The following is a 27,181-nucleotide window of genomic DNA, read 5'->3' on the forward strand; positions in this document are numbered from 1 at the left end:
CTGATGTTATTACGTATATTGTATAGATTTACCACAGTATTATGTATTCTATGATAATATTGCCCAGTTATAGTGTGTAGCAGCAGATGTGTCACAGCTGTCTGAATTCTAAATGGTTAACATAGCAGTTATGTGCACATTTTTGTGAATTGTATAATCAGATGTTCTGTCTTGTGGAAGTGTTGCGCATGACTGGTCATGAACCTAATTTTGTGTTCCTCTTTTTCAGTGGTGGTTGAATCCTCACAGTTTTGAACCTCTTTGGATATTGGAAGCATGGAACAACGCTGGATAATGGACTGGGACTGAATTCCTAAATTTCATGTTCTGTTTTGTGATAATTGTTAAATTTTTTTGTTTGTTTTAATAAATCTGAGGAAACCAAAAATCGCCTATTATTATAACAGATCATGGATTTTGTGTGTGTGTGTGTGTGTGTGTGTGTGTGTGTGTGTGTGTGTGTGTGTGTGTGTGTGTATATATATAATATATATACACACACACACACATCTCCTAATGATTCAGTTCCTCTGTTTTAATACCCATAGTCCATAAAAGAGGTCTGTCTGTGGTGATGGTCACCGGTTTTCTCTCGTCTTTGCCGTTGAGCTTTTCATACGTGTTGGACGTGCTGACAAGCTTCCCGAACTCCAGCACCTGCTTGTCTGTTAAAAAAAATAAAAAATAATAATAAGATGATTTAAAATGTAATTAACGATTGTTATCATGCAACTTTATGTTGGTTGGGAAAATGAGCACAGACACTTCTGTGTTTAAATGCATTCAAGATTTTCACTTTTATAAAGTTTTTGAATGTTCTGAACCCACACAATATGGACAAAAGTATTGTGACACCTGACTTTTCCAGCCATATGTGGTTTTTCCCCAAAACTGTTACCACAAAGTTGGAGGCACACAATTGTATAGAATGTCTTTGGGTGCAGTAGCATTACATTTTCCCTTCATCTGAACTAGAAGACTCAAACCTGTTCCAGTAGGACAATGCCCCTGTGCACAAAGATATTTACCTTAGGAATGAATGTGAATGCTGACTGCACCCCTCCTCACTTCACCTACATCAGTACCTGACTTTATTAATGGCCTTTGTTTCTGAATGAGCACAAATTTCCACAAACATACCAAAATCTAATGGAATATCTTCCCGGAAAATTGGAGCTCACAACAGCAAATGAAATATAAATCTGAAACAGCAGGTTCTACAATCACGTGCATGTGTATTTATTAGGACTTCACAAACGTTTGTCTGTAAAGCATATTAAAGAATTAGGAATGATTATTTTAACATAATGCTGTTGAATTCTTAAATTTGACTGGTCAAAAAAAGTGCATTTCTATAACAGCAGCAAGATTCTAGTTTTAATGTATGTTTATAAGGGGAATGTGTTTTCATAACAATGATTCTGTGGACATTCTACATAACTATACCTCACTATTAAGGTTGCAAAGGGGTGGAACATTTCTGGAAACTTTCCAGGGGAAGATAAACAAACAAACATTTTGGTCAGATAAAAAAAAAAACTTTTCGCCTTGATTTGATTGTTAAAATAGTTTTGTCGCACAATAGCTTACACACAGCACAAGAAAGTTTTAAACAGATTTATTTGAATACTCGATAAGATGGACAATTTTTGACATCATTTTGTGTGCAGGATTGAAGAAATAATGTGTGTTATTATGCCTCTCCTTGAACTGCCACCTTAACGTGGTGGAGGGGTTTGAGTACCCGAATGACCCTAGGAGCTATGTTGTCCGGGGCTATATGCCCCTGGTAGGGTCTCCCAAGGCAAACAGGTCCTGGGCGACGGGTCAGACTAAGAGCGGTTCAAAACCCCTTATGAGAGATACTACATCAGGGACCGTGACGTCGCCCGGTATGACGCAGCCGGGGCCCCACCCTGGAGCCAGGCCCGGGGTTGGGGCTCGTATGCGAGCGCCTGGTGGCCGGGCCTTCCCCCACAGGGTCCGGCCGGGCTCAGTCACCACCTGCAGGAGGGACCGTAAGGGGCCGGTGCTAAGAGGATCGGGCAGCAGTCGAAGGCGGAGGCAACCCGATCCCTGGACACGGAAGCTAGCTCTAGGGACGTGGAATGTCACCTCGCTGGCGGGGGAGGAGCCTGAGATTGTGTGTAGGGTTGAGAGGTTCCGACTAGAGATAGTCGGGATCACTTCTACGCACGGCCTGGGCTCTGGAACCACACTCCTCGAGAGAGGATGGACTCTTTACAACTCTGGAGCTGCCCATGGTGAAAGGCGTCGGGCTGGTGTGGGTTTGCTTATAGCCCCCCAGTTCAGCCGCCATGTAGTGGAGTTTACCCCGGTGAACAAGAGGGTCGTTTCCCTGCGCCTACGGGTCGGGGATAGGTCTCTCACTGTCGTGTGTGCCTACGGGCCAAACGGCAGTATAGAGTACCCGGCCTTCTTGGGGTCTCTGGGAGGGGTGCTGGACAGTGCTCCGACTGGGGACTCCGTCGTTCTACTAGGAGACTTCAATGCACACGTGGGCAGCGACAGTGACACCTGGAGGGGCGTGATTGGGAGGAACGGCCCCCCTGATCTGAACCCGAGCGGTGTTCAGTTATTGGACTTCTGTGCTAGTTACAGTTTGTCCATAACGAACACCATGTTCAAGCATAAGGGTGTCCATCAGTACACGTGGCACCAGGACACCCTAGGCCGTAGGTCGATGATCGACTTTGTGGTCGTTTCATCTGACCTGCGGCCGTATGTCTTGGACACTCGGGTAAAGAGAGGGGCGGAGCTGTCAACTGATCACCACCTGGTGGTGAGTTGGATCCGATGGCGGGGGAGGAAGCTGGACAGACTCGGCAGACCCAAGCGTACTGTGAGGGTCTGCTGGGAACGTTTGGCCGAGCCTCCTGTCAGAGAGATCTTCAACTCCCACCTCCGGCGGAGCTTTGACCAGATCCCGAGGGAGGCCGGAGATATTGAGTCCGAGTGGACCATGTTCTCCACCTCCATTGTCGAAGCGGCCGCTCGGAGCTGTGGCAGTAAGGTCTCCGGTGCCTGTCGAGGCGGCAATCCCCGAACCCGGTGGTGGAAACCGGAAGTAAGGGATGCCGTCAAGCTGAAGAAGGAGTCCTACCGGGCCTGGTTGGCTTGTGGGACTCCTGAGGCAGCTGACGGGTACCGGCAGGCCAAGCAAACTGCAGCCCGGGTGGTTATCGAGGCAAAAACTCGGGCCTGGGAGGAGTTCGGTGAGGCCATGGAGAAGGACTATCGGCTGGCCTCGAAGAGATTCTGGCAAACCGTCCGGCGCCTCAGGAGGGGAAAGCAGTGCCCCACCAATGCTGTTTACAGTAGAGGTGGGGAGCTGTTGACCTCAACTGGGGATGTCGTTGGACGGTGGAAGGAATACTTCGAGGATCTCCTCAATCCTGTCGTCACGTCTTCCATTGAGGAAGCAGAGGCTGAGGGCTCAAAGGCGGACTTGTCCATCACCCAAGCTGAAGTCACCGAGGTAGTAAAGAAACTCCTCGGTGGCAAGGCACCGGGGGTGGATGAGATCCGCCCTGAGTACCTCAAGTCTCTGGATGTTGTGGGGCTGTCTTGGCTGACACGCCTCTGCAGCATCGCGTGGCGGTCGGGGACAGTGCCTCTGGAATGGCAGACCGGGGTGGTGGTCCCTCTTTTTAAGAAGGGGGACCGGAGGGTGTGTTCCAACTATAGGGGGATCACACTTCTAAGCCTACCTGGGAAAGTCTATGCCAGGGTACTGGAGAGGAGAATACGGCCGATAGTAGAACCTCGGATTCAGGAGGAACAATGTGGTTTTCGTCCAGGCCGTGGAACACTGGACCAGCTCTATACCCTCTACAGGGTGCTGGAGGGTTCATGGGAGTTTGCCCAACCAGTCCACATGTGCTTTGTGGATTTGGAAAAGGCATTCGACTGTGTCCCTCGCGGCGGCCTGTGGAGGGTGCTCCGGGAGTATGGGGTCGGGGGCCCTTTACTCAGGGCTGTCCGGTCCCTGTATGACCGAAGCAGGAGCTTGGTTCGCATTGCCGGCAGTAAGTCAGACTTGTTCCCGGTGCATGTTGGACTCCGGCAGGGCTGCCCTTTGTCACCGGTTCTGTTCATAATTTTTATGGACAGAATTTCTAGGCGCAGCCAGGGGTCGGAGGGTGTCCGGTTTGGTGACGACACAATTTCGTCTTTGCTCTTTGCAGATGATGTTGTCGTGTTGGCTTATCAGACCAGGACCTTCAGCATGCACTGGGACGGTTTGCAGCCGAGTGTGAAGCGGCTGGGATGAGAATCAGCACCTCCAAATCCGAGGCCATGGTCCTCAGTCGGAAAAGGGTGGCTTGCCCACTTCAGGTTGGTGGGGAGTTCTTGCCGCAAGTGGAGGATTTTAAGTATCTTTGGGTTTTTTTCACGAGTGAGGGAAGGGTGGAACGGGAGATTGACAGACGGATCGGTGCAGCTTCTGCAGTAATGCGGTCGATGTACCGGTCTGTCGTGGTGAAGAAGGAGCTGAGCCGCAAGGCGAAACTCTCGATTTACCGGTCAATCTACGTTCCTACTCTCACCTATGGTCATGAGCTCTGGGTCATGACCGAAAGGACAAGATCCCGGATACAGGCGGCTGAAATGTGCTTTCTCCGCAGGGTGGCTGGGCGATCCCTTAGAGATAGGGTGAGAAGCTCAGTCACTCGGGAGGAGCTCAGAGTAGATCCGCTGCTCCTCCACATCGAGAGGGGTCAGCTGAGGTGGCTCGGGCATCTGTTCCGGATGCCTCCTGGACGCCTTCCTGGGAAGGTGTTCCGGGCGCGTCCCACTGGGAGGAGACCCCGGGGAAGACCTAGGACACGCTGGAGAGACTATGTCTCCCGGCTGGCCTGGGAACGCCTTGGTGTCCCTCCGGAAGAGCTGGAAGAAGTGTCTAGGGAGAGGGAAGTCTGGGCATCTTTGCTTAGACTGCTGCCCCCGTGACCCGGCATCGGATAAGCGGGAGAAGATGGATGGATGGATGGATGGATGTGTGTTATATTATGAAAGGAGGCACAGTGCATGTAGGGGTGTGGCCTCAGTAACCCTGCAGTAAGTGTGCTGTGTGCATGTGACCTGATGAATGTGCAGGTAGAAAACTAAAATTGCAATGAATCTGATTGTTTTAACTGAGATTATCCTGCAAGATAAAAAAAAAAAATACATTCAAGTTCCCTGTTAATGTGTAACCTGTATAATTCTGTAGTAGTACTAGTAGTAATTACCAGTTTATTTCTATGAATATCATTTTATTTCTTATATATTCCCATTAATTCCCATAAAAAGTTTTTCTAACCCTACTAACTATAAATGAATGAAAATTGTTCTGTATTATTCTGATTCAGTGCTTTCTGGCATAATGTCAGTCTCAATCAAAATCAGGAACTTCTCTTTAAGGCTGAAACAAACAAGTTCACACACCCAAAAAAATAAAAAGAAATTGTGCAGTTTGGTTGTTGCAGTCAGATTGAGATCTCAGGACACTTTTATGAGCTTGTGTGAAAAATGGCTTTAAAAAAAACTATAGCAGAGAGGAATATAAAAATAAAATAAGATCATAACTGAGTTTGTGTTAGGTGAAGAGGACAGAACCATCCTGATGTTGAGTAAGACATCATGATTCAGTTTTAAAATTACCAGTGATATGAACAGTTAATTTTGACAACTGACTTGTAAAAAGTAATATAGGGTAGGATGAAATGTATGGAGTTAAAAAAGCCACGGAGAGAACATGCCCGTCAGGTGAAAGAGGGAGGTGAAGAAACCCATTAGTCTGGATCACAGCTGAGAGTCTGAAGCTTGTGTGATCAATGCCCCTGTGAGCATTTACTCAAACTAAAACACAGCCACTCTTTCAGAACTCTTTGTGTTCCACTCTGTCTAGAATGAACATGAAATGGAGGTTTGCAACATCTGATAACTGATTAATTCACACTGTATGGGCAAAGGTTTGTGGACACCTGACCACTGAATATGTGCTTTTTGAACCTCCCTCCCATTCCATTTTTAGTGTCCACTTTGGCTTTTATTATAACCTCCCCTTTCTGGGAAGATGTTCCACTATGAGTGTGCTTGTGAACATTTGTGTTCAATAAGGCAAAAGGGTGTTTCTAGGTACTGATGTATTTACTGATGTACTGATGTAGGTGAGGTAAGAAGGTCTGGGGTGCAGTCAGCTTTTATAGGTTTGGGGTCAGAGCTCTATAGCAGGCCACTCAAGATCTTCATATGAGCATTGTCATGCTGGAACATGTTTGGGTCTCCCAGTTCAAGTGAAGTAAATCCACCACATTCAAAGACATCATATACAATTGTGTGCATCCAACTTTGTAGATACCAACTTTGTTGGAAGAATCACATCTGGATAAAAAAGTCGGTTGTCCCAATACTTTTGTCCATATAGTGTAACAATGACTTATTTTTATTTTTATTTCTTATCAGAATAGAATAGAATAGAATAGAATAGCCTTTATTTGTCACATATACATTACAGCACAAGGAAATTTGTTTCAGATATCTAGTGGAACATCTCAGAAGAGCGGAGGATGAGAACTAAATGTTAAATGGGATGTTCAAAAAGCACATACAAATCTTATGGTCAGGTGTCCATATAGTGTATTTGGTCTTGAATAGAAAGTTGTCCTATTCCTGCTTCTGATAGTGAAAAAGTGAGGCAGAACTTCTAAATCACTAGACACCATAGTGAAAATTTCATAAAAAAGTTTTCCATAATTGCCATCATACACAATGAGCTTTTCAGCTGTAATGTTCAAACCTCTTGCTGAAATCTTGTCTGGTGCAGCAAAAATGTCCCCTCTGTACTTCTCAGAAATAAATGTGGAACTGTCTGAAGGTGAAGATGCTGCAGATGCCTTTATCTTTAGGCCTGACTACAGAAAGCGGACTTGTTATGTTAGAAATAGTTTAAATGAAAGTGTAATGTGCTTTTAGCCCTTATGTCAGCAGCAAAATCCAAAAGCTCAGAAAGCTCATGCTTCAGTGACACAAACAACAAGCAATTTGTTCTATCGCTTCACTTTAAAGCTCCAATCAGGTAGTTCTGTCTTAGTAGCGTTGACCTTTATAAGTCACTATAAACAGAAGCCTTTATTTTTCAGATTTTTTTGCACAGCTTTAATCAGCAAGCCTTCACTTATTATAACTGTTTCTGCTTTTCCAGTGCATTTACTCTGTTAAAAGTTTTTTATCACTTAAACTTACAGGTCTATAAGGTAAGGCATACATTTTTTTACTGACATTTGAGATACATTTGATAGATTGAGCAAGAATTTAAGAGTGATCTTTTAACCAGAAAGGATCAATAAAATTTAAGCACAAAATATAAACTATATGGACTAAAGTTTTGGGACACCTGACTCTTCTAGCCATATGTCCACAAATTGAGCTCCATGAATAAATGGTTGGAGTGACCTTGAGTAATCTTGAGTGTCCTGCTATAGAGCTGGTAAAAGGTATAGAAAGAAAAGTGGAGGTTGTGGAAATGGTGTGTGTGTGTGTGTGTGTGTGTGTGTGTGTGTGTGTGTGTGTGAGAGAGAGACACTAACCCAAATTCCATTTGAGCCCCGAGGTACTGGTAAGGCAGGAGCCACCCACTGGAATCAAACCACACCACTCAGCCTCCAAACCGGTGTTCACATATAGCTGGTGCTTCCTGCCCTGTGAGAACACACACACACACACACACACACACACACACACACACACACACACACACACACACACACACACACACACACACACACACACACACCAGTGAGGAACATCTATAATTTAACCAGCTGTGGGCTTGTAGGTCCAGAGTCTAGCACAGTGTAATGCCCAAACACACACTTGAGTCAGCGCAACAGATTATCATTCAGTGATGTATTGGAGAAGGAACACACACACACACACACACACACACACACACACACACACACACACACACACACACACACACACACACACACACACACACACACACACACACACACACACACACACACCATTTCCACAACCTCCACTTTTCTTTCTATACCTTTTACCAGAGTTGAGTTATATTATATTAAAGTATTTTATACATTTATTAACTGTACCACAGAATCACATGCCAACAAATAATCTTATAAATCCTCCACTGTAGCAGTGTCCCCCCCCCCCCCCATCAGCATGTGATTTAATCAGCAATGCGGTGTTGCTCTCACGCTGTTTAACACAGCCAAAAGTGCTATTGTTCTTAGAATAACATTGAAGTTCAATTGTGTGCTGATCCCAATTAGCACAAGAGCTAAATCCACATACGGTCGCACCCACACAAAGACCTTGAGAAACTGTCAAGATGTCCTATGGTTTAACTCCAATTACCACCTTCCATTTAAGACCTTTCAAAAGTCACGGAGATGATTCATCTTTGTCTGCTAACTGATGAAGGAGAAAGTTTGAAGATGAAAGTGCGTGAAAGCGAAAAAGAAAAAGAAACGATGAAGCAAAGTGTCAATAAATACCGATGTGTGATTTGATTCTTTTTTATTTTTTATTCAGTATCAACATATTTTTGAATTGCAACAAGAAATGGCAAAATTTGGACAAAAGTATTGGGACACCTGACTTTTTTCTAGCCTTATGTGTTTCCTCCCCAAACTGTAACTGTTAGTATTTGATTTTCTCTGCACCTACACCTACATCAGCACCTGACTTTAATAGGACGCCCTTGTGGATTAATGTGTGGAAGATTGGAATCGTCCCTGAAGATTGGAGGTCAATATAACAGCAAACGAGGACTTAATGTAGAACGGGATGTTTAAAAAGCACAGGTGTACTTGTCATAATGGAAATTAATTAATTAATTTAATTAATGGAAGTCATTCAGTCCGTGTGACATTATTTAAATATTAATCATGCACAAATCTTATTAACTATTTGTCTAATTCAGTGGTCTTTAGGATGTACACGTTTTACCATTCTGGTCTGTTGAGACTTGGGACAATGCCAGAATAGAATTTGGTCTTTATAACCCGTCAAGAGTTATTGACTTCTATTCCTAAATGAGAAATCCTCCACAGCTAAAAAAGTGATCTAGCTAAATTATCTGCAGTTCTAAATTATAGCCAGATCACAAATATTTTTCAAAGATCAAAGTAATGATTACCTCTCGGAGCAGACGAGCCAGAGAGGAGCCCTGGATGACCACTACAGGGATCTCGGACATCTTCTGAACGTGAAAAAGCGTCTCCACCGTAGCCATGATCTGGTCGAATCGCCCTCCTAAGCCTCCCAGCGTCACGATGGTGTCCACCTGCCAATAAAGAAGAGCCAGTGGGTCATTAAAGGATGATTTCTTGTTAATCCAATACACCTGTACACCTGTAGCTCTTCAAGCACTAATGCACTTTTCTTTGCAAAGTTCTGTGTGTGTGTGTGTGTGTGTGTGTGTGTGTGTGTGTGTGTGTGTGTGTGTGTGTGTATGATTTTGAGACAAGGAGAGGAAAATGATCAACTTGGCAGAAGCACTGCGATTATTACATCCAGGCGGGTGACTGATGCTCTTGAGTTGCAATCTCTCTAAAAGCTTACCCCAAAGCGAACTATTATGAGACCCTGACACATAAATTGTAGGCATTACAGTGGTGGGGTAATTACATTGACATTTAGGGAAATGACTCCAAATCTGAACTACAAATGGTGATGTGAGGCCTCTGGGTTTCGCTGGGTATGATTTTCTTTCTGACCTTCTACAATGACTGCAGCAAATTCAACCCGAGCATTGAAAGCTGAAGAGGCTCCTAAATACAATAAAGACACAGTATACTTTTAAAGAAAGAAATGTAGCCACATTTTGCACATTCATAGAATGGAGAAGGACCTTCAGAAACGGTCAAGTTTTCCAGTGGTGGACAGTAACAAAGTAAATGTAATTTGCTACTTAAGTAGCTTTTTCACGTATCTGTACTTTACAGAGATATTTCCATTTGGGGAGACGTTTACTTTAACTTCACTACATTTCAAGTGTATCATATCTCACTTTATAGTTAACTACATTTTGCTAAATCAGTCGTTCCTTTTTTATTTATGAGCGGAATAAAATAAAAATAAAAGACAAAGCACCAAGTCACCCAACCTTGGACTGTAAAAACCTTAATGAACACCTAATTCTACCAATGGCAAATACACACAGCATGCTTACTTAAGAGCAACACTTATATGATGCATTTCTTTGTCATTATGTATAATTATCCTGTCTGAGTGTGCACCATATACCATTAAGATCACTGTAAATAAGTTGTTACTATAGTAACAACTGAAAAGCATCCCAGGGAAACTCACCAGAAAGAGGTCAAACAAAAAAATAAAAACATAAAATAAACAATGTGTATTTGTTTTGGATGCCACACTCTCTCACATACTGGGGCAAAAATTTTGTAAGGCTAGAAGAAAAGCGAGAAAAACAAAAAAAGACGTGTGTGTGTGTTTTAGTTTTAGGTTTTAGGTCTGATACACTAAGGAAACACCAGAGTAAGTGTGCTGGTCAGCAGGTCAACATCTTATATACAAGCTGTCAAAGTTCAGAACTGCACACACACACACACACACACACACACACACACACACACACACACACACTGAATGTGAACTTGGCTCAAACACAGATGTATGAGGAAAGCTGTGGTGCAAACACACCCTTTATCTCCACAGGTATGAACATTTCATCACCTTTATTACATAGTGCTGGAATATTTTAGGTCCTCGATGTTCTCTGATGCTCTGCAGGATGGAAGGGCCATGTTATATAGTGAATGATGCACACTGACTCTATGTCTTTTTTTCCCAGCATGCAGTAAGGATAAAGATGAGTCTGATTCTGCAGCATGGTGAGACTTTAAAAGTGTGTGTGTGTGAGAATAGAGAAGCTCGGCTAGATGAGAGGGAGACGAACCTGCACTCGTCGCTTCTTTATCTCCTCCAGCATCAGGGCCATGCACTTAGTGAAGTCTGTCAGATCCTGATCAGCTGTTTCAATCAGCTTGCACTTCTAAGACAACGTAAATCCAAGGAACAGAGAGGAAAAAGAAGAAAGAAACCTGAATAAAAATCTTTTTGTAAATATTAATGAAATTTAACCCAAAATGAATGAATGGATTTAAGTTTCTCTTCCTTCTACGTGTCAGAAAGAACGGCAGGGAACATTGAGTCTCGCCCTTCTCAGTTCTGCCTGAATAGCTGCGTCTCTGTGCACCGATTCAGGTGACTGCTCATACGCAGCAGAGGATTACAAAACCCTGCGTCTGACATTCAGGAGAGGAGAGCCTTTGCACGCCTGATATTCTAACAAATGCTTTAAGCATTGTGCTCGTGGCAAAGGTGTTGTGTTTCTTTGGATTTGATGCATTACGTAAAATACCCACAATCAAATTGCAAGACATTCTGGGGATTTGGCAGAGAGTAAAATGTCAGCCTGCACCGAGAAAGCTAAATTCCTAATTAACAAATTGGGAACAAAATGGAATAAAAATAAACAGTAGGGGTGTAACGATATACGTATTCATACTATACCGTTTCAGTGGAGATGTGTACAGAAAGCGATCCTTTTTACATTCGGAACATAATTCAAAAAGTGGTGGACCGCAGGTTTGTTTACTCTCTGCAATGCATATTTTTTTTATTATTAGAATTAAATTTGAAAACATACACAACAATGCCAGGACTATAAAAAAGAAACTTGAGTTAGTGCAGCGTCACTGTGGCTACTCACACTGTTTTGGAAATACGATTTATAGTGCGCTGAAATACAATTTGTATTGCCCTGGAAAACTGATATTTTGTTTACAGTTTTTACAACAATCTCAAGATATGGATTCTTTTGCATTTTTTGTCCAGCTTCAAGAATTCCTCTTAGAAGGAGAAAATCGTTACATATCGAGGGAGTGAATGAATGATGGAAGGAATGAAGACATTTGAAGAAGTCAAGGAATAAAGACATTTGACATTTAAAATTAAATATAAAATGTAGAACACACACACACACACACACACACACACACACACACACACACACACACACACACACACACACACACACACACACACACACACTTATATGCACATCTATATTACTCAAATGGGGTCTAACAAATGTAAAATATTTAATACAATTTTTCCATTTATATAATTTTACTGTGCCAATTTAATCAATATAATAAAAGATTATATTGCATTAATTTGAGGATTTGATTTAAATGTATGTATGTATATATATATATATATATATATATATATATATATATATATATATATATATATATATATATATAATAAAATATTATTTTATTTATTAAAATGTAAGTATTTTGTAAATATTTATTTATTTTTAAAATGAAAAGTGTTGATGTTCACAATGTTAATAATAATAATAATAATAATAATAATAATAATAATAATAATAATAATAATAATAATAAACTGCGTTATTGGAAGCAACTTTATGTTAAATAACATCAAGAAAATAAGAAAACAATAATGGAAATCTTGAAAAAATGGTGCATCCAGTGCAAATATAATATTTATAGAAATTAGATGAAAGAAAATCGTTGAGTGCAATTATTCAAAGTAGCGGAAATTTCGTTGGAGAAAATGGTGGCACAATTCTATTAGCAGGCAAGTGTAGAAGAATTATTAGAATAAATTCTAGTGTAAAAAAATGTACATAATTAATAAAAATGAGAAAATTCATTGCATTCAATAGAATTATATAATAGAAGTGACATCAGTAGCAGCAATAAAACACTGCGTTCAGCACAATTATAAAATAGTTACGCATATAAAGAATAAAGAATACAGCATGGATGAACAGATGGATACTGATGGATGAACAGGGTGTGGAAATAATACCTTTTCTGAGTAGAAATTCTTGACCTCGGCCATAATTGAATCAAAATCTCCACTAATGTAGTCCGGTAGAAAACTGGCAGAGAGAGAGAGAGAGAGAGAGAGAGAGAGAGAGAGAGAGAGAGAGAGAGAGAGAGAGAGAGAGAGAGAGAGAGAGAGAGAGAGAGAGAGAGAGAGAGAGAGAGAGACAGAAAAAAAAAGATAGAGACTTAAAACTTCAGAAGAACATCCTCAATATTTGGAACTTGAAGAAAGTTATTACATTCTAGTAATCACCAGACGTGGTGTGGTTGAGATGACGAATATCACGAAACCCGTGTGTAAAAAAATGGTTATTTTGTTCACTGGTTATAAACACTATATGGACAAAAAATATGTGGACACGTGAGAAGTTTTGTATGTGCATTTTCAACATCTAATTTCACATTTATCCCTCATTTTATCAAATCCTCCACTCTTTTAGGTTCCAGTAGATTTTGGAGCGTGCTAATGGAGATCTTGAATTTGTTCAATAGAGTTGAGGTCAGAGTTTTATAGACCACTCCAACCCAGCATCGAAAAACATCATATACAATTGTGTGCCACCAACTTTGTTGTAAAATTCAGGTGTCCCAATACTTTTGTCCATATAGTGTATCTGCATATCCGTATGCTTAAAACTTCCAACCCACACCAAATATTTACAACACACTTTGGGATGGATTTGAACTCAAATGCATGTTTGGAGACCTTGGAGAAAATCATTATATAGAGAATGTGTATCCCCTAACCTTTAATCCAATATGTCCTAATAACAGACTGATTTATTTTAAATAAATACATTTTATTTTATCTTGTATACAACTCTGATTTCCCTTTGGGCCCTTGCTACTGATACAGAATGGTATTGTTAGAAAGCTATATAAAAAAGCCATCTCCATGTATTGCCCTTGAGAACCCCTAAATAGGCTCGAGCCCAGAAAAATCCGCAGCCACTTTAAAGTGGAGTCTATAGAGACCTTTCCTCCTGACATCTCCCTTACACATGAAACATTTTGGCGAAAAGGTCCAATTGAAACCCGAACGTGCCTTTCTTCCATTCAAATTAAAGTGTCACTTCAAGTGATAAGAGTAATGGGAAAGCTTGGAGCGCTGTAAATAAGCTCAATTTTTTGACTGGCACAAATTAGGATTACAGAATGCAGCCAGGGCAAGAGTTTGGGACCAAAATCAGCTCGAGACCAAAACACCTGTCGCAACTTATGCAGTCTGTTACAACACAATGAGAGAAAATTCCAGCTTGATCATTGCTGTTTTTTTACATACTGAAGGATAAGCAGAAGGACACGATCCATAAAAGTGCTGGCAAGCTAGCTTTATACTGTGATACAAAATTAGTTGACTTTATATGGGTTAGTCAAAGTTAATTCTTAGATCAAACTACCAAAATGTTAGTTATACCTTTAAAAAAATTGTCTGTGTTAATTCTCCGCTGTAACATATATGTGACAAAGAAAGCGTTCTTATTCGTTCTATTTCTCCAGAAGTACAAAGAAAACCCTGAATGCACACCAAAATCAAATATCATTCACATTCCGTTATGGACAAGTTCATACTCTGTACATTGACCTTAGTTATGGACAGTCTACTTATCTAAACATCTGGCTTGATTAAGTACATGCTCGTGATCTGAAAATCTGGCTCAATTATAGGTTCAAGATCCTAATCTGCACATCTGGCACATTTATGTACAATATCCTAATCTGAACATATGGCTCAGTTAAATACAATTTTCTAATCCTAACAGCTAACTTAGTTATTCACAAACTTGCTATCTGAACATCTCGTTCAGTTAATGGCAAGATCCTAATCTGATCATCCAGCTCAGTTACAGTCTACTAATATTAACATCTGGCACATATATAGCCAAACTACTAATCTGAACATCTGGTTCAGTTAATGGCAAAATTATAATCTAAAAATCTCGCTTAGATATTGACAATTTACCAATCTGAACATCTGGCATAGTTATGGACAACTTCCTTATATAAACATTTGGCTTAGTTAAATAGAATTTCCTAATTTTAACATCTATTTTAGTTAAGGACAAGCGCTTGATCTAAACACCTGGTTTAGTCATTGCCAAGATCCTAATCTGATAATCCAGCTCAGATGTGGACAATCTAGTAATCTGAACATCTGTCATATTTATAGGCATGATACTAATCTGAACATCTGATTCAGATACAAACGATCTACTAATCTGAACATCTGGCTCAGAAATAAACGATCTACCAATCTGAACATCTGCACATTTAAGAACAAGTTCCTAATCTGAACATCTGGTTCAGAAATAAACGATCTACTAATCTGAACATCGGCACATTTATGAACAAGTTCCTAATCTGAACATCTGGCTCAGATCATTTGAATCATTACATCACTGTTGCTCCTGAAGGTTGAATTGAGGTTGGATTAATCGGGATGCACACAGACAGACAAACAACAACCACATTTACTTTTTATAGTTTGATGTTCAGTGTCTGGTATTTCAGTTCCAGGTTCTCTGTTTAGTTACTGAACCTAAAAAAAAAATTTCAAACCTCTGTGCTTAAAGAAAGTTTCGAGAAGATACTACGGATACAAAAGCAGATTTGTATCAGTCGTGTGATTATCAGCCTGCGGTAATACAGTCTTCACACTTATGCTTCAATTCGTCTACAGCTAATCAAACATTGAAAGGTCACAAAGCTAATTACATTCACAGACAATACATTCACAGTCCATGACCTGGCATTGTTAAAGAAACTCACACCTATGTGCCTCATTATCATGTAACAATTGATAAAGCCGGTAAGCCTGTTCTGAATACAGATTTTGAAATAAAATCTGCATTAAACATTTAGAACTCTCAATATGGTCCTGATCCATATAGCTGTTCTTAATGTGAAAGGACAAGAGGTCACCAAGTCCTGAACAATTTCTGATGAACGAAAAACGAATCAACAAGAGCAAAAATGAGGAGTTAGTAGCCTGATTTACGAGTACAATCAGCCTTACGCTGAGTGTTCAAGAGACCTCCCTGTCTTTGATTACGCTTTCCTTGAGAAAGGGCAATTTAGCCAGCAGACCCTTTTTTCTTGTTTAAACCACCGCATCCCAACTCACAGGAGGTTTTGTTTACTCTTCAGACCGATACAATCACGTCAGACTCAATCGCGGCCTGACGAGTTCCCCTTGACGGCATACATTATAAATGAAGAAAAGTATCGACGGAGTGGTTATGACAGCTCCCAGGAACTTCTACTGATGACAGAGACATCAGTGGATTTGACACATACAAGTGATTTGATGGATGATGGAGGACCCACAGTGAAAACATTTTTTTTTAAAACATCCGTTGCAACAAAAAAACACTAATCTGATTAACAGATCGTTAGGTAATTGAGTATGGAGCTCATGTTGGGTTAACTACTGTCTTCAAAGTACAAATAATGCACAAATATGCAAAATTAACTTGAAATTCTTAGCTTGCCTTCATCAAAGTTATCATTTGCTTTTATAATTACCTCCACTCTTCTGAGAAGATGTTCCACTAGATTCTTGAGTGTTCTTGGGGAGATATGTGCTCATTCACCCATAAGGGCGTTAGTAAAGTCAGGTACTCAGGCCACTCAAGATGTTCCACAGGGTCATTATCATGCTGGAACAGGTTTGGGTTTAAGTGACAGGAAAGTAGTATCCCAATATTTTTGTCCATATAGTGTATATGTATATATAAAAAAAACCAGTTTATTCCTTTTTATTTAAAGCAATTTGCTAGTGTTCAGGCTTTTATTTAATCAAGGATTATATGTTTAAGTTGTTTAACATCTGCAAAACAATGACGTTCCAGTTTTCTTGTCAGTAAAACGATTCAAAAAGGACAAAAATTAATTAACTACAATTTGTTTTTATGTACAAAAAAAGTTCCAGCACTGACATTGGAGACTGATTGATTTGTTCATGAAGCACAAGCAATTGTCACTTCTTGACCAATCACAACTAAGAATTCATCAGCACTGTGATATAGATCAAATAAAGCTGTGATTTTGGAATATTCCTGATCAAACAAAGAGACAAATATAAAATAACTAAGGAGTGGACAATACTTTATTATAAGATTTTATTAAAGTCACCCAGCCTTAATTCTCTTTAAGAGCATGAAAATATTCTCAGGTATCTGTATATTCTCAGGTAAGAAAGAAAGGACACGATGAAGCTGCTCTTACCTTTCCCTTTGGCCCTCTGTCAGTCGGTGAAGATGGTTGGCGCCGCCGTCTGCACATGCTCGGATCACAGCTGGAAGAAAGCACACACAACACACAATATATATTAGATATAGGGCCTAGCAGTCACAGATTAGTGGTACTTTCTAATTCAAAGTTCATTGCCTTAACAACTGAGCCACCACTTCCTGATGATAAATTATGAATTGGAGCGCTGATGACTTGGAATTAGTGACTGCACCTCAGGCCTCCTCACTCTACATCAGTACCTGACTTTACTAGAGCACAAATCTCTACAAACACACTCTAAAATCTAGTGGCATATGTTCTCAAAAAATTGGAGTTTATTATACCAACAAGAGGAACTAAATGTGGAAAAGGGTGTTCAAAAAGCAAATATGTATCTTGCATTCAAGTGTCCACAAACATGCCATTGAACATGCACCCATACTATTTCATCTCTCTTCATATAAAGCACAATTCCAACTACACCATCAATTTGAAGAGAAATTAAACTGAGGTGAGTCACAGAGAACGACTCGACTTTGACCGTTCACTCCCTAGGTGCAGGCGGACGTGGTGATGAACCCTCACAGGACTTAATTTGGAGAGAGGTGAAGCGCCTGGCTCTAGTCCCTTCAAGACAACTATCTGGAGAACTGCACTTTGCTCCCAGCTTCACGCAGCCATCACAACTGCTTTCGCTTCTACAGAGGAGTCCTCGCTTAAGCACACAGCTTTTATAAAGTAGGTGAACTTTTTAAATAAACTGTAAGAAAAGTTAATATTTTTTGTCTAGAAGTCTGAAGTTAATTACTTCTGATACATCCTAAAAGTGCTTTATTACTGTTGAACCTTTATGCATTTATTAAACATTACCTCACATTCTTAATATGTTAAGAACTAATGTTTAAAAATGTATGCCTCTCTTTTTTCCCTCAATAATATGCTGTTAATACAGTTGTGAATAGATAATGGCATGGCATGAAACCATTCCTTTGTCTGAAAACCTAATGCTAAAGCTTTACATTTGACTGTTACAAAGTGATAAACACTGGTGACTAAACCATATACTAAACCCATTACTGATTATATAGAAACACATCACATTTCTTTGTTAACATTTGTGGAATTTGGCAGAGCAACTTACAATTATTATTATTTTTTATTTGCTGAGAAAGTGAGGTCTTGCTCAGAGGCTTGGTAGTAATGGGATTTGAGCTCACAATCTTCCAATCAAAAGCCTCAAAAGATAAAAAAAAATAAAATACGAACGCCAACAGTCGAATAGACACTTTAAAAAAGATACACAGCTTTTACAAAAAGGAGTTCAATAGTTCAACATTTCTTATAAAACTTTTAATAAATGTATACATTTAAATTTATGCTAATGTAAAGAGAAGCCATAAAAATCAGACATATACTTTATCTGATGTGTTCATTCGACTAAGGCCGAAAGCACAAGCTATAGCGCCAACCTTTTCATCCTTTTCATGGAGTTTTATCATAGACTTATCTCATCTTATCTTCCAACAATATACAATTGCATATTGTAGCACCAGCATTAGTGTCAGGCTGCAGACGCGGAAGCAGATAAAGTCCAATCATGTTCTTTATTGAGGTGCAAAAAACAAAACACTCATACACCAATGAAAACAAAAGCAAACCCAGACATCCGCTCGTAACGAAGTATCCACTATGAGCGCGAATGTCAAACGCCTAATCCCAATGTAAGTAAAGCTTTCGGCAATGAGTACTTCAATAAGGAAATGGAGTTCGGAGAAATAGCCAGCGGTGAATCCCGGCGTTTGAGCAGCCACGCGATTTACCTGCATGACAATACAACGACCGACAGCCTGTGACTCAAGAACGTGAGTTTATGTAGTCTGATCTTTCATGAGCCACAGCTGTCGGTAATCTTGGGAAGCAGCGTGACTGCTATCGAGGGGGGCGTGGCAGGGTGGATCTCTGACAGCTACAGACGGGGGCGTGGCAGGGTGAATCCCTGACAGCTACAGAGGGGGGCGTGGCAGGGTGAATCCCTGACAATTAGCAGTAGGAACTTTGTAGCCATGGCAACGAAATTAAAGTCACAAATTGCATGCAAATGAGACACTGCGAATAAAAAATACGCAATTACGAGTGTGAAAACAAAATGAACGCCGGAAATGTGGGTACTAAATAGAGGTGGACCATTATATAGCGCTCTCCGTGCAGCACGCATTCTCACATGTAAAAACAAACAGCTTCTGAGTCTGCAATCTTAATGGCAGCGGTTGAAAGATGGAAAAACTATGGGGATGGATTTTTGCCGATAGCCGATAGTTCGGAGCAAAACCGAAGAATTGGTCTATATGTATTACTAAATGTCATGTAAATACAACAATTTACCTCATTTTTTAAGCTTTTAAATGATTTTATAAATTAAAATTAAATAAATAAAACACTGATTTGCGCTCAGCTCCACCTACAGAGCAGAGGTGTCCTCTTGAATACATCAAGATCTTTAGGAACAGAAAGAGGTCCCTCACAGATGATAAACTCTGAATAAATGTGTAATGACTACTGACTAAAGTTCACATTTAATTTGCCAACAATTACCATTTTTTTTAATTATTAATTTAAAAAGTCTAGAAGCTGTCATCAATCCCAAGTTCAGGTTCTGGTATCATACCATTGTAATCTCTTTACACTGAATAAAGTATCACTTTATTGCTGTAAATGGGCTTATAGTAGTATTTAAACATAGAGTTGTTTGTTGGTTAAAATCTGTAACATTGAACAAACATTTCTCTAAAGTGTGAAAAAACAGTTCTGAAACTGGAGACTCCTTCATTCATTATTCTTTTATAAAAAGAACAATTTTAATTGCTTAAACAAAAGATCTGAACTACTGTCAGAGATCCTGTTATCTTATCAACACCTTCTGAACAATCTGATTTAAGTAATACAAAGTTTATCATCTAACATGCAATATTTGGCTCCACAGCCAGACAAACAATGTGGCAGCATTAAAATGTCCAGAAAAGGGTAGAAAGCACTTCAACTAGTTCAGGGGTTAATATAAAGTCCCTTTATTGTGGATGTTGCACCTCTATATCCCTAATCAGGACTGAATGACCTTTCAGATAATTCTGGACTTCTGCCTTTGCCATTAACCCAAGGCGCTAAAAATCCCTAGAAGGAGCAAATCAAATGCCAGGATCTAATTATTACAAAATCAATACCTTTATTCCAGAGCACATGGAAGAAGTGAGGCTCCACTGGCTGATTTAGGATGACCAAGCAGATCTTCTGGGTTCCTGTTGGAAAAGAAAATAACACAAGCTGTGTTTTATTGTACAGCATGAATCCATCAAGCCTACACACACACACACACACACACACACACACACACACACACACACACACACACACACACACACACACACACACACACACAGTACAGACCAAAAGTTTGGACACACCTTCTCATTCAAAGAGTTTTCTTTATTTTCATGACTATGAAAATTGTAGAGTCACACTGAAGGCATCAAGGGCTATTTGACCAAGAAGGAGAGTGATGGGGTGCTGCGCCAGATGACCTGGCCTCCACAGTCACCGGACCTGAACCCAATCGAGATGGTTTAGGGGTGAGCTGGACCGCAGAGTGAAGGCAAAAGGGCCAACAAGTGCCAAGCATCTCTCAGGGAACTCCTTCAAGACTGTTGGAAGACCATTTCAGGTGACTACCTCTTGAAGCTCATCAAGAGAATGCCAAGAGTGTGCAAAGCAGTAATCAAAGCAAAAGGTGGCAACTTTGAAGAACCTAGAATATGACATTTTTCAGTTGTTTCACACTTTTTTGTTATGTATATAATTCCATATATAATTCCACATGTGTTCATTCATAGTTTTGATGCCTTCAGTGTGAATCTACAATTTTCATTGTCATGAAAATAAAGAAAACTCTTTGAATGAGAAGGTGTGTCTATACTTTTGGTCTGTACTGTATATATACATACACACGTGTTACATGTTGCCTGCATTGTAGCATGACCCTCTTTACCCTTTAATTCCTCTTCTTTAAGGTATTTTGCTTCTCCTGGATTGCCTGGTCTCCTTTAAATGCTCTCAACAGGTCTCAGAGGGTTTCCTCAGGTTTCTCACAATTCAAAGATATAGATGGAAATGTGTGTATGCATGTGAACTTAAATCTCATCCTGAATGTATTTGCAATGGTGTAAATTCCAGATACAGGAGAAATCACTGAAGATGATTGTGTACATATTTATATCTGTTGAAATTAAGACTAGATTTTTAAGACTATTTTTGCTATTCACTTATACCCCACCACCACATCTGTACCACCTTGACCCAACAACCTAGGTAGGATTCAGTCTAAAAATGATTTAGGCTGAAAGATTAAAGATTTCACAGAGTGAAACGTTTCACTCTTGTGAAATTCAGTGCTTTCAGTGAGTTCCTTTAAGTTAAACATTTTCTATTAGACATTTATTGGCATCTTTTGAAGTTACTCAGTAATGGACACTAAACACCAGCATGCTGTTATGGGACAATAATGAATAACATACAGAAGTGATACGAGACACCCTTAGGTTCCTCTAATAGGATTTATTCCTGTTCTAACACAGCAACTTGCTTACAAGTTAACAATCCTTTTATTCATAATATATATTATTCTTTTTTTTTATTTTTTTTATCGAAGGACAGTTGTGGAACATCCATAACACATAGTAGTTCATGTTATCGCTTATACTGGAGCTATAACATTGTAATAAAGATATAATTATACAGGTTTGGAACAGTTTCTGCATTCAGATTTAATAGAAAGCAAAAACATTTCACAGCATCCTGCTATTGAGTAATAATCTTAAAACTGTGGATCTTATTAATCTCTGGATCTTTCCACTGCTGGTTATTTTTCATAGTTTTTTTTAACAGTTTTCCTCAATTGTTTTTTTCTCAACTGACATGAGCTCCAACTGAGGTCTCTGTCATTTTCCCTTGTATGTGATTTACCTGTATTCAACTGTTTATTTTACCTCAGGATGTAAGTTACCTGTATTTTTATCAATGTATGAATGTCATTTTGAATAATAATATATATAATATATTATAATTTATTTATCATTTTAAATTCAATGTATTTTTTACCAGTTTATTTTACCTCATTTATTTTACTATATTTATTTTACCACCTGATTTATCTGCGTGGCACTTACCAGTGTATTTTACCTCAGTCTAACTGTCACAGTCTGAACAGTACTCATAATATATATATATATATAAGTTTTAAGTTTATTATTTTAGTGAAATTTGTATTCAGTCATGCTTACCTGTGGACAGAAGACAGTCTAAAGGAGTGAAGTCCTCAGCCATGTCCCTCACTTCCCCCAGCCAGAGTTTACTACCTGAAGAAAGAAAGAAAGAAAGAAAGAAAGAAAGAAAGAAAGAAAGAAAGAAAGAAAGAAGATTCTTTACTTCCTTTATATTTTTAAAATGAACCTATTTCTACATTAAACATCAGGAAATTGTTACTTTGCTGAGAAATTTGGTGTCTCGTCTTGAATGGAGTTCGACCAGGTCCTGACAGCACGAAACTCGCGCGCGCTCGGGGTCGAGTGGTCAATGTGCGTGCGCGTGCACGATGATGGGAACTAACCCACGTGTTCAGACATTCTTCTGCTTTTGATTTCAGAGCAGCGCCGTTGTAATTTGTAGAAGTTAAACCGCTCAAAGTTTATTTGTAGTCCATAATGGAAGAACTATATCTCAGGGTATAGCCTGAGCAAATAGCAGTCTATTTTCATATTTCTGAAATGAGCAATAAAGGGTTTTAAATGACAGAGAAAATACAGAATATAACCAAATGACAGGAGAGCGGGTGTTCATGGGTCGTGTAGTTCTTTTTTTATACGGTACAAAACGCGTGGAAACAGTTTAGGGAAAACAAAACAATTCACGGCGCAAATTAGGAAATGCAGCGCATAAACTTCGAATCGGGAAAATATCTTTAAAATTAAACAGAACGTAAGAGAAGGTTGGTGGGAAATACCTCTAACTGCATGACTTCCGGCATCTGTGTGACGTCATTACGTCATTACGGGAGCGCGCACGCACTCACAAGAACGGCGCTCGTCCGTGCGGCTTCGGCCATTGAGCTCGGCTCTATTCAGTGATTCGGTTCATTTAGTTCAGTTTACAGTTGAAAACTGTATCTTTCTTTACAGATGGCTTTTGATTGATTTTAGACCAGTTATTTTTATTATATATTGTAATTTTCTAAGTCTAAACATCCATGAAGTTACAGAGCAACTCAGGAAGGATGGATTTGGACTATAATTAATATAAAAAGTCTGCTTTAATGACGTAGGACCGCAATTTATATGAACACTTTTGCATTAACACTTAACACTATATACTGTTAAAACTATAATGAATGCACATTAGGTGCCACCCGGTTCCTCTCATGGTTTCTTTCTCATACTATCTCAGGGCGTCACACATTTAGGATAAACGTAAAACGGATAAAATACGTTGGATGGATTTATAATTGTAAAGTTATATTCAGAATTTATTTAATGTCACAAAGTTGTTTTGGGACAATGTCCATTGTTAAAGCCGCTTTTAGAAAATGAGCTCAGTTCCTTCCTTTTTACATTTGACTTTCCGAAGCTTTTTGATTGCTGTTTTGATTCCTCACTTTTTTGATTTCTCTGGCTTGGATCTTATTTGCATTATATTATATGACAATCTACACCATCTGCACTCTCATTATACTGTATGACACTCTTGCTTGAATGTTTGTCTTTTACATACTGTATCTAAATAACATGTCCACAAAATTGTACTTAAACACATTTTATCGACACCTGCTATGCACACTGAACGATCTTTAAAAAGAAGGGTAGCCTGTAATTGTCACATATACATTTGAGCACAATTAAATTCTTTCTTCGCATTTCCTAGCTTGTTCGGAAGCTGGGGTCAGAGTGCAGCTATTATACTGCGCCCCTGAAGCACAGATGGTTAAGGAGCTTGAAACCCCTAACCTTCCAATCAGTAACCCAGCACCTTAACCACTGAGCTACTGTTGAAACCGAAAACCGAATCGTTAGTGAACACGTCACTAATAAGGACATAATCGTGTCAATATGTTAATACATGTCAAACTTGAATTTGAACTTGAATTTGATAAAAGTATTTACTGTCTGTAGCGTATAATTCTTCTTTTTTCTTAGAAAATTATGAATTTTTTTTTAATTCAATCCACCTAAGGAACTCTGCTCTGAAATCAATTTAAATAATAATAATAATGATCTCTACTGGCTCGCTGATTAGGTACAAACTGATAGGGACTAAACTTATAGGCACCAACTTATAAGTTTACATTTTATATCGTCTTTATCTCTGTAAAGCTGTTTTGCGACAATGTCCATTGTTAACAACACAAACAATTGAAAGTACATTTTTCAGTGAAATAATTGCATTGCGTTTTTATATTTTCATTGTTGTGCCTCGTGTGTCTGCTTCATTAAGATGATTCAGTTCCATGTGAACTGCGATATACACACAGCAGGGACTCAAACACATGCAAACAAACAGTTCAGATGTTCAAAAAAGTTTCAAAGCATTTTAAACTGCAAATGAACCGCAAAAAAAAAGGTGAAACATGATGTAAGTCTCATTGCGAAAACCGACTCGTTAGTAAACACGTTTTTTTTTTTTTTTTTTGAAGAAATAATGCATTTTTTTTTACAGCAGTTGGCAGAATTCAATCCAAGACTATACAATTTTTATAGAATGCATCCTCATGTCTGTCATCGCTATCTGGTTTGTGGCAGCCTCTTCCAGGGAAAATAGGACGCTGTAACGCACTATCAAGACCACTGAGAAAATCGTGGTCTACAGTTTGTCATCACTTGAAAACCTGAACATTTTGAGGTCAGAGAGAAAAGCAGGAAAAAATCATCGCTGACACTTTTTACCCAAGGGCACATCCTTAAAATGGATTCTTTTTTTTTTTTTTACTGGAATTTCATATTGTTATTTTGCTATTAATAATAACAATGGCAATTAAAAAAACTATTTGTTTTTTTTATTATTAACAAATATGTATTTATTAATAATGAACAACAGTGATAACAACACCTGGAGAACTACTGCTGTTATTTCTATGATTGTTATTTCTATTAGTGGTAACATAAGTAGTAATAATAATAATAATAATAATAATAATAATAATAATAATAATAATAATATTGTTATTACTATATTGATAATATGCTGACTTTTCTTTTTCAAATATTGTCATTATTATATAAAGCATTGCTATTATTATTTAATACATATTACAATCGTGCAACTCAGTTTCCTTCCACCTGAACTGCATACTTCCAATGTAATATAAATAACAACTGAATCTACCAATACTGCTTATAGTGCATTATTTGGGCTTTAAAATTGTAATTGTGTTGATGTGGGTCTCAAGTGATTAAGAGCCAGTACTCCCATTTTGGCTTAGTCAAAACAGACACACTATTCAATCACATCAATATATAGCTCGTTTTTTAAAGTGCTATAAGCGCCTGAGTAAAGGATGGAGGTGACAACAAACACAAAACATGTAGTCTGAGATGTAAAGGGACGGCTTTGCAAAGAGTGAAAGATACGCTTGAGATACAATTGTTCATCTTTGCTATAATGTAGACCAATCAGACACAACATTAGAACTTTAATGACCGGTGAAGTGCTGATAGTGGTGGGGGATCTTAACCAGCAAGTGAACATTCTGTCTTTAAAGTTGATGTGTTAGAAGCAGGAAAAATGGGCAAGTGTAAGAATTTGAGTGAGTTTGACAAGGGCCAAATTGTGACGTCTAGACGACTGACTAATCTCCAAAACTGCAGTTGTTGTGGGATGTTTCTGGTCTGCAGTGGTCAGTATTTATCAAAAGTGGTTAAAGGAGGGAACAGTGGTGAACCGGCGACAGGGTCGTGGGTGGCCGAGGCTCACTGATGCACGTGGGGAGCGGTGACTAGCCTGTGTGGTCAGATCCAACAGACGAGTTTTAAAGTCCTTTAATATTAAACATTTTAAGATATTTTTCAGCTCACCATGGTTGTATAGAGTGGTTATTTGAGACACCCTATCCCTCTCCTCAACTCCAAATCTCTTTGGTCATCTCTCATCAAGAAATTGTTTCCCCCAGCAGAACTGATGTGTTTGTCGTTGTTTCTTGTAAAGTTTGCATTAAATGCTGTTGTGAAATCCAGGAAAAGAGCTGACATCAGTAGTTCTTGGAAAAACCATCCATCTGGAACCAACAAAGTCAAAGTCACTAAGATAGTATTGTTTCCTCAATTCCCCAATGCACTGCCCAGCTGCCATTCAATTAGCCTATTAGATAATTGCATGAACAAATAGATCTACAGCTGTTTCTATTAAAGTATTCAGTGATTGTAAGTGCTAGGCCAATTTATTTAAGCTGGAGAACAAACAGAACAATAAGTTGGCAGCAGATATGTGCTAAAAATAGATCTCGGAGACATGAGCTCTTGCCCTCAGACCGTTCAAGTGCCTTCTTGGCTGTTGTGTATAATTACTGTATTTTTTATGGCCCCTCAGGACAAACACTGTTAACCGACATGTAATTAGTGGAGTTCTTTGCATAAATGTTGACTTATTATTCTTCCTAGTGAAAGATACTGTTTACTAATTGCAGAGGAATTGATATGGAAGGTACACTGTCTGGACTAAGGTTTGGGACACCATATGTGGCTCTTACCCAAACTGTTACCACAAAATGAAAGGACAGTGACGAAGTAAATGTAATTTGCAAAATGTAGCTCTTTTCCATTTTCCATTTTTTCGTAGACACTTTTACTTTAACTTGACTACATTTCAAAGACAAATACAAAACAAATCAACAAAATTTTGCAAAATCAGCCTTTCTATTTTTGAGTGGATAAAAGCTTAACTGGTCAAGCATTTAGCAAGCCACCAATCAGAGTGAATAA

General features: G+C 39.2%; 1 protein-coding gene and 1 long non-coding RNA gene across 3 annotated transcripts; one reads left to right on the forward strand and one right to left on the reverse strand.

Moving 5' to 3' along the window:
- Positions 1-139: 139 nt before the first annotated feature.
- Positions 140-23,288, reverse strand: tpk1 (thiamin pyrophosphokinase 1). 2 transcript variants are annotated; one of them, XM_083530237.1, is made up of 9 exons: positions 22,701-23,250; positions 22,499-22,573; positions 20,387-20,461; positions 17,163-17,232; positions 12,916-12,988; positions 10,964-11,059; positions 9,179-9,325; positions 7,596-7,707; positions 140-665 (listed from the first exon to the last, which is right to left on the reverse strand). In XM_083530237.1, exons 2-9 carry the CDS (start codon positions 22,539-22,541, stop codon positions 514-516), a joined length of 768 nt encoding a protein of 255 aa, XP_083386363.1. In that variant the 5' UTR covers positions 22,542-22,573; positions 22,701-23,250; the 3' UTR covers positions 140-513. The 2 variants fall into 2 exon arrangements, with proteins under 2 accessions (XP_083386363.1, XP_083386364.1); XM_083530238.1 differs by having other exon boundaries at positions 331-665; positions 23,218-23,288.
- On the forward strand, positions 6,596-6,888 carry LOC310719995. The gene is made up of 2 exons (XR_014531629.1): positions 6,596-6,652; positions 6,734-6,888. It is a non-coding gene; the product is annotated as an uncharacterized lncRNA (long non-coding RNA).
- Positions 23,289-27,181: the final 3,893 nt, after the last annotated feature.

Source organism: Silurus aristotelis (genome assembly GCF_946808225.1).
Source record: "Silurus aristotelis genome assembly, chromosome: 25".
NCBI lineage: Eukaryota > Metazoa > Chordata > Actinopteri > Siluriformes > Siluridae > Silurus > Silurus aristotelis.

Excerpts from the sequence above, each read along its gene's own strand:
- tpk1 (XM_083530237.1), bottom strand. The coding sequence starts at position 22,541 with ATGGCTGAGGACTTCACTCCTTTAGACTGTCTTCTGTCCACAG. Across the intron at positions 17,233-20,386 it reads CCATGTGCTCTGGAATAAAG|CTGTGATCCGAGCATGTGCA; the intron begins GTATTGATTTTG and ends GCTTTCTTCCAG. Across the intron at positions 7,708-9,178 it reads TGGCTCGTCTGCTCCGAGAG|GGCAGGAAGCACCAGCTATA; the intron begins GTAATCATTACT and ends GTGTTCTCACAG.